Source organism: Gadus macrocephalus, chromosome 18 (assembly GCF_031168955.1).
Source record: "Gadus macrocephalus chromosome 18, ASM3116895v1".
Classification (NCBI taxonomy): domain Eukaryota; kingdom Metazoa; phylum Chordata; class Actinopteri; order Gadiformes; family Gadidae; genus Gadus; species Gadus macrocephalus.
In genome coordinates this window covers 12,990,988-12,999,583 of record NC_082399.1, presented here as the reverse complement: position 1 = coordinate 12,999,583, position 8,596 = coordinate 12,990,988, and the positions used below count along the sequence as shown (strand labels likewise).

General features: G+C 49.2%; 1 protein-coding gene and 1 long non-coding RNA gene across 21 annotated transcripts in view; one reads left to right on the top strand and one right to left on the bottom strand.

Annotated features, from left to right (window-relative positions):
* The window catches only part of LOC132446056 (uncharacterized), a 173,949-nt gene that overhangs the window by 126,072 nt on the left and 39,281 nt on the right, over positions 1–8,596 (bottom strand). The gene's annotated exons all lie outside the window — the stretch shown is intronic.
* Positions 1–8,596, top strand: part of tcf7l2 (transcription factor 7 like 2) — a 101,602-nt gene that overhangs the window by 78,960 nt on the left and 14,046 nt on the right. For all 20 annotated transcript variants that reach the window (XM_060036133.1, XM_060036138.1, XM_060036135.1 and 17 more), the window contains 2 exons: positions 5,627–5,759; positions 7,763–7,865. In XM_060036133.1, the coding sequence (XP_059892116.1) occupies positions 5,627–5,759; positions 7,763–7,865 (236 nt within the window). The remainder of the gene's footprint in view (positions 1–5,626; positions 5,760–7,762; positions 7,866–8,596) is intronic.

The following is an 8,596-nucleotide window of genomic DNA, read 5'->3' as shown; positions in this document are numbered from 1 at the left end:
CTCTCTCTCTCTCTCTCTCTCTCTCTCTCTCTCTCTCTCTCTCTCTCTCTCTCTCTCTCTCTCTCTCTCTCTCTCTCTCTCTTGTTTTCTGTGTTAGCATTAGCCCGAGAGCAGCTTGTTGTGACACAGTGCTTGTGTTATGTGCTGAGGTTATCATCAGAGCCCTCATCATGTCAGCTGTTTTTCATGCTAACCATGAGCTGTATGGCACACATCTGGAAAGACTGGATAGATTGAACCAGACACGATAAAAAGGTTTGTGGATGTTTGTGTTCACACCTGAATAATGTTTATGTTGGTTGATGTTCTAGGTGAGGACTTTTCACTCACCGCTTCACACCACAGGATGTGTTTACGTTCCTTTAAAACTGTTGCTGTCTCCATACGTTGTTTCATACAAACAGCACGTTGGAATCATTTGAATCTATTCACCAGGGTTTGGGAATTACTTTTATTTATTCCTATCGGGCTCATGTCTTAACCATGAAATGTAAAATAAGAATTCAATAACCTTAGCAGATTAACATATTTCTTTGTACGCGTTGCGATCCAATTCAAAATCGTAATTGCCTCGCTTTCAACTGAAATTCTGAAGCCCTGATTGCATTTCAAAAGGCAGAATTCAGCCTTGCTCTCAACAGTAGCTCGGTCTCTTCTAGAAGCCTCTTTAATACCCCTTTAATACAGGTATGGCAGCTCAAGAGGCTGCTTATATTAAAAGGAAATAAAAAACCTTCAACGAGCCCCCCCACACACACACACACACACACACACAAACACACACACACACACACACACACACACACACACACACACACACACACACACACACACACACACACACACACACACACTTTTCACGAAAGAGTCGCTTTGCACTACACAATATAAAACAATTTCCACCAAATACCACTCCGTATTTAATCAATTTGCGCACGGGCATATTAACGGGGAGACGCGGTATTGTGTCATTTTTGCGATTCCATTTGAAGTGCCGGCTATCAAAGATGAGCAGCGGAGTTAAATGGCGTGCCGAGTGCTTGTAAGGGCCCGGGACCGGGCCGCGGCACGGGGTTTTTGTTCTGCCCTCTCTGATCAAGCGGTCTGCGTGTCACCGCAGCAAAGTGAATAGATTAACTTTTAAATACACTGTCCTCCCCGGGGTCCTCTCCTCCCCCTCACAGGGGTCCCTGTCTCGCTTATTCTCCCACTCTCTCTGTCTGTCTGCCTGCCTGCCTGCCTGTCTGTCTGTCTGCCTGCCTCTGTCCGTATGTCCGTCTCTCTGTCTGTCTGTGTAGCAGTGAACTCATCCTCTCCTCAGTATCCGGATCACCGTCTCCTCACTTGTTTCCAGTGTTTCCATGGAAATGGGAAAGCTGGTTTTATTCCCAGTCAAATAACGTGCAAGTGTAGATCAGGTCACTGGACGTGGCCAATGGCGGTCAGCGTAGCAGAAGATTTTGAGGTGTTTGTTGGTGTTGGGTTTGAAGACCTGTCTAAAGGGGTTTCCTGTAGGGGAAACGCAGTCCTCGGGGAACTGAGGGTTCTGGTGTGTACACAGATCTCACCTCAGAACCATCCTTCATATCACTGATGAGTGATGACTGCTCAGTTTGTTTGTGTTTTTAGTTTTTTTAGTTGTTTCTTCAGCGGAGCTTATCAAATAGGCTTTGTGTTCACACACACACACACACACACACACACACACACACACACACACACTGTCACGCACACTGACTGTGTCTATGTCAGCAAACACACACACACACACACACACCCAGGGCTTTGGACAGGCGCTGCTACCAGCTAGTGGGGGCGCGGATGCGCTGGGTTCTCTGGCAGCATTTTCCGCTTGCTTTGGCATTTGCGGGCGTGCGAGGGTCTCGATCCATCACTCTCCCCCTCTCTCTCTCCCTCCACCACAGCTCATTAGCGCCCCGCTAGCTGTGGTGACAACTCATCATATCATGACGGAGCAGAGGAGAGGGACCTCAGCCCCCCCCCCCGCCCTCTCCCACAGCCCCCTGGGCGGCCAAGGTCGCCGCCTCCGCGTTTAGGGCTCAGATTGGCTCAGCGAGGCGCCACCAGGCAGAAACACAATGACAACAGCTTCTTCCTGTCCAGTGGCCCTCCCTCCCTCCCTGCCTCCCCTACTCCATCCCTCTCTCCCTCCCTCACATCTTACCTCCTTCTTTCTGTCCATCTCTCACTCCTTCACTCGCTCTCATTCCCCCCCCCCCCCCCTCTCCCTCCTTTCGCTTGGAGGTTAGACTGGACAGGGGGTCAAAGGACGTTTATCAGACTCATTCCATCACACGATGGGAAGGTGCTCACAAACCAGTCAAACAATCCCTGGCTCCCATTAGAACGTTTCATTATCCAGGAATTGTGTTTGGTTACAATATCAGCTCATGTAGCCTGTGGGGTGTGAAAAAGCTCTCGGTTGCTTTTAGCCATGCGGGGGATGTTTGGGTTTTGGAAGGGGATGGGGGGGGGGGGGGGGGGTCTGAATGGCAGCTAAATAGAAACCTCCGGGGGTCAGAGGTTATGGATCAGCCAGTCTGTTGTTGCTTCCTGACAAGGAGTGATTAAAGTGTGACCGGCACCACAAACGGCCTTCTCCTTTGCGCCCGGGCTTTTGTCGAGGTGTTGCTAATAGGTTATGACACGGAGACCAAGCCACTGAGCCCATGCCACAGTTTGTATTGGCTTGTGTTCAGCTCTGGCACTCTGTGTCACTGAGCCGGGTCAGGGCAGATATTTCTGGCTAGAAAACGGATGGGTTGGTTTAGAACAGCGGGGAATCGAACCTGCGGTCTTAGGTTGTTTGTGTGTGTGTGTGTGTGTGTGTGTGTGTGTGTGTGTGTGTGTGTGTGTGTGTGTGTGTGTGTGTGTGTGTGTGTGTGTGTGTGTGTGTGTGTGTGTGTGTGTGTGTGTGTGTGTGTATACGTGTGTGGGTGTTTGTGTTGACTGCATCCGAGTGGAGTTAGCTCTTCCCTGGTAGAACATGCCAGAAAAAGTGTGTATTTGTAGCTCTATTTGGGGTGACCTTGTAGCTTCCTCAGCTACAACACTACAGGACTTGACTCCAGTAAGGGGTTAAATTTACTGGTTTATTTATTAATCCAGAAAAAAAAGATGCAAACAAAAGACGAAGGTGTGTTGGTGTGGGCGTGCACGTGTGTGTGTGTGTGTGTGTGTGTGTGTGTGTGTGTGTGTGTGTGTGTGTGTGTGTGTGTGTGTGTGTGTGTCTGTCTGTCTGTCTGTCTGTGTGTGTGTGTGTGTGTGTGTGTGTGTGTGTGTGTGTGTGTGTGTGTGTGTGTGTGTGTGTGTGTGTGTGTCTGTGTGTGTGTGTGTGTGTGTGTGTGTGTGTGTGTGTGTGTGTGTGTGTGTGTGTGTGTGTGTTTGTGTGGGCGTGCGGGTGAGTGCGTGTGTACTGGATGGATCTCGCTCCTCAATGGAGCTCATTTAAATGAGCTCAGCCGGAGCCTTTCAGCTGCCCCAGAGCCACAGCATTCTTTCACATCATTACCACTGGGATGGGGGGCTGGGGGGACAAGAGATGAAGAGAGAGACAGTCGGAGACATCATGAGTATTCAACAGCTCATCAGCTGCCCAGCCCCCCTCTCCTCCACATTATTGTTGATCTCCTTTTTTACCTTTCTTTTTATCCATCCTGATATTGTAGATGCTAGATCAGAGCAGGTGTGGAATGTGTATTCGTCTTGTCCGTCTTTTTACACATGCACACACACACACACACACACACACACACACACACACACACACACACACACACACACACACACACACACACACACACACACACACACACACACACACACACACACACGCCCGCTCCTCAGCCCAGAGTCTCTGGGGGTCTCCCTGTTTCCCTGGGGTTCTGCTGGGTTCATTAATCTTTCATTGGGACCACGCCACCAGGGAATACCCCTTCCTCTCTCACTCTCTCTCTCACACACACACACCCACACCCACACACACCCTCCCGACCCCCCACCCCACCCCAGTGAAGCACAGCACTCTAGCGGGCTGGGGCTAGCCTGTACCACCCCACATAGAAGAGGCCGGTGCCCCTTTGCTAACGCGCTATTTAGTGTTAGCTGCTTATTAAGCCCTGGGTTTGTGTGCTAGTCGCCCACGCTCGCTCATTTAGCCACGATATTAGCTAAAGCCTCGACAGGCTGCTTTGGGCAATTCTCTCCCAGCGTTACACTCGCTTTTTATCTCCCCCCAGGAAACACAGCTTTGCATTTGTTGAGCCAATGAGCACGAGCCTAACCAGGCTGTGTTATGCATGTATGCCCCCCCCCCTCCCGCTCGCTCTCTCTCTGGTCCATTAATGTAGCTGGTGTTTGTTGGATTGGTGCCATCGTTCTATTAAGGTCTTCTCCGAGCAGCCAGGCTACTAATGAGGGGTCTTGGGGTCTATGAGGGAGCGGGATGATGACACACACACACACACACGCACACACACAAACACATGCACACACACACACACACAGATGCACACTTTGATAATCACTTGTACACACACACACGCACACATACACACTAAGAGAATCACGTACACACACACACACACACACACACACACACACACACACACACACACACACACACACACACACACACACACACACACACACACACACACACACACACATACAGCAGTCCCAGCTACAGTGGGCCTCTTGGTTTTGTTATGATAAGGATGGCGAGAGCTGCCGAGCAAGAAAGAGGCTCGCTAATCTACACCACTGCTTTAATGTGGTTATCTTGTTCCGTGTGTGTGTGTGTGTGTGAGACGGTCTGCTGGTTAGGGCCCTGAAGCTCAGCTGTAATCTCTGGCTAATTGAAAAAAGGGTTCCATCCACTTAGGAGCACAAAGACCAGATTACAACACTAAAACTACTACAACCCCCACCCACCCGTCCCCGCCTTTCAATCCTGCCTCATTACAATGCAGCACACACACACGCGCCGCACTGCACACACACGAGGACCGGTGGACCCTGGGGGAGGCGGTGATGGAAGGCCGGGGTGGAGGGGAGGAGGGGGAGGGGTCCGGGGTGGGGGTCTTTGGATGCAGAGATGAGTGTGGGCTGGTTCTAGAGAAGAGCCTGGCGGAGTTGTTAATGGCGGAGGAATTTTGCGCCTTGTCTTGATTTAGTGGCGAGCACCGCAAGATCGAATAGACCGCAAGCCACGGTTAAAGTGCCTCGTCACCCAACTCCACCCCTGCTCCACCACCAGGGAACTAGTACTGACCCCACCCTCCCCTCCCCCTCCCCCTCCCCCTCCTCCTCCTCCTCCTCCTCCTCTTTCTCCTCTTCTTCTCAGCTTCTTGTGTTGCACAACTCTTGTGTGACGCCACACAAGTGTTTTTAATTACAAACCGCACTGTTTTCCCTGTGGCATGTGCGGTCTGGATCCCCTTCAGGACTGGGAATTTTGATGGCTTGCATTGCATTCCCTTTCATTATTTTCCTTGTGAGTGTTGAGGTTAAGTTGCGGCGGCACCCAGCAGTCTCCTATTAACTCCCCGAATTCCCCCCTCTCTCTCTCTCTCTCTCCCCCTCTCTTCCTCTGTCTCTCTCTCAGTCTAATAAGGTTCCAGTGGTACAGCACCCTCACCATGTGCACCCGCTCACGCCTCTGATAACCTACAGCAATGAGCACTTCACACCCGGGAACCCCCCGCCTCACCTACAGGGGGACGTGGACCCCAAAACAGGTACGAGGCACACACTCACACGCTCAAACTCACACTCGCTCACTCACTCGCTCACTCACTCTCTCTTACACTCACTCGCTCAATCTCTCACTCTCTCTCACACTTACACACACACACGGGCACACACACAACTCAACCCTCATGCATTCACACCCTCACCTTCCCCCCTCTCCTCCACCTCAAACATGGACATGTCACCTTAAGGGCCTTGTTGACAAAACTAAATATCACTCAATTGATTGATTACTTACTCCATCTGTGTAAGCAGTTGCATGATTAACCGCACTGACTGAAACTGAAGTCAATGTGACTGACTTTGATGGTCTGTACCCACTCTGACGTTCCCAGAGAGAAGGAGCCAGCCCCAACACAACCGCACCAACTGCCATTTAACATACACATGGAAGCCATTTTAAAAACAAACATTTGCTCTCCCTCCTTGGCCTCCATTGTACATGCCTATTGTTGGGTAAATGCCTTTCAGTGTTCTGGATAATGGTCCACTCTCCCACAAGTTAGTGTTTTTTTGGGGTAATAACGGCCCCTCATTACGATGGCCCTCACAAAAGGGCCAATAACGAGCCAGCTGCTGTTTAATGTAGTGCTTAATGGAGCTGCTTAATTGGGCTTAGTGTTTAATTAATTAACGTGCGCTATAAGGACTCAGTCGCTGGGTGGCTCTGGTGAGCTGCAATCTTTTAACATGACGCACATCAGTCAGACTAACATGGGGATTCGGTCTTCATATTGTTCTGGCATCCTTCCAGTTCAAAATGACTTCATACCAAACCACATGCATTGCCCTGGAACAACAGTGTTCAGCAATAGTGCAGAGCCCGACTGAGCTGAGAACATTTTTGAGAACATTATTTTCTCCGGACATAGTTCCTATACAATCTTCCCTTGGGAATGAAGGCCACCAAATTGACCATGATGTCACCAGACTGAACTGAAGCGCTCCACTCTGTTTGTTTTGACCACATTGGCATCAAAATGCAGGAGAAGACGCCAACAAAAAAAAACAGAGAAAGCAGACAACAGTAAAAATACAAACTAAGCCAATAAGAAAGGCCCCTACCTGGCCCCTAAGAACACAGGCTGGCATCTGTGGGTTATTTTTAAAAGGGGTTTGGATCCCTGAGCATCCCAGGGCCTCGGGTTCAAGAGAATGGACCAATGTGTAATGTCTCTCTGGCCTAGCCTGAACCCACCAGCTTTTGGCGGTGTCTACCCTCAAAACTTCTCTCCCATGCGTCTGTTGTGTAATCACACAGCAGCAAGGGTTGAGATTGTGAACATACAGGTTTACTTTAGTAAAAGGGAGGCACTGTCTTGGAGGGTGTCTTGCTCTTAATGTAACATTATTTCAGTAAGAAACTTCACTTTGAATGGCATTGAACAGACACTACAATGCGATCTCCTTCACTGTGTATCTTTCATATCGGAATAGATACGCTTACATAGCGTTCGGTTAAAATCATTAGATGTTACATTCACGGTGCGTTTGTTTAAAAAGCCAGCACAAAGCCAGGCGCAGTGTCAGGGTGAATCCAGAGTCATGTGTTCATAAAGAGGCAGCCTTCAGCAGGTACCAGCGCTCTGTGATCACACAAAGCTCTCATTAGCTCTCCGTGTTCCCCTCTCTTCAAACGCCTCCATTACTTGCTCTGCTTAATCCCCTCATTTGATTGGACCGCTGGTGACGGGGGGGCTGTTGCTCCCCGTCTCGTTACTGCTGCCGCTCTCACGCCTTTGATCAGGAAGTGCCAACCACCCACTTCCTGTCACCTCTTCCCTTCTCATCCCCCGTCACCTGATGTGTGTAGTGTTTGTGTTGCTTTGGTACATGGAGCGCGACTCAAAATATGGATAGATTTTTTTAAACATCCGCTGACGTGTTGGCCACTGCTGTCCACGTTGTTCTGTTCCGCCCCTGACCACACCTCCTCAGGTCATGAGGCCACGCCCCCTGTTAACGTTAATTGTGTTTCCCTCTGTTGCAGGAATCCCAAGGCCTCCACATCCTTCAGATATATCCCCATACTACCCTCTGTCTCCGGGCGCCGTGGGGCAGATCCCCCATCCGCTAGGGTGGCTAGTACCACAGTAAGTCATACTGCTGCTTTAATATTCACACACACACACAGTCACAGATAAGGCTACTGCCCCGCATTTATTGTGTAACTATTGCCCATAATGCATTCATATTAGCATTCTTTATCTTTTCTTTTGTCTACATGTTTACTTTGACCTATTTTTTCAACTGGTTGCTGGCATATGAATTTGTATGGATTCTATTGTCATTTTGGTTGAAGGTGCCTGCTAAATGTTCATTTGTGATTTCACAAGTAGCATTGGTGTTGATTTAAATTATTCTTTGATGAGGAGCTTGACAGGACTAAGGGTGATGGAGCTCATGTTGTCCCACACCTCAAAGCATATGGTATTAGGAATGAAAGAGGAAATTTATATCAATAACAATGCAGCATCTTCAAACAAATACAATAAAATATATATATACACTATGAGTAAATAATATAGAAGGTGAATAATGTAGACATTATATACATTATACATCAGTGTCCCAAAAAGTGTTACTAGCGTCCCAGTCTACGACCCCAGCTAGCATCCCCAAGCTAGCGCTCCGTCTCTGTACACTCCCATTACATTAATGAACCCGGATTGCCCGCATTTTACCCACAATTCCACATGGGGGCTCTCCCCTGGTAACGCGTGTCAACACTCGTTAATATGACAAAAGGCTACAAATTAGGGTCTGTTAATTTAATGTTTTCTCGACGCGGTCTAAATACTGGAAGAGGCCCCGAGCGCGGTGG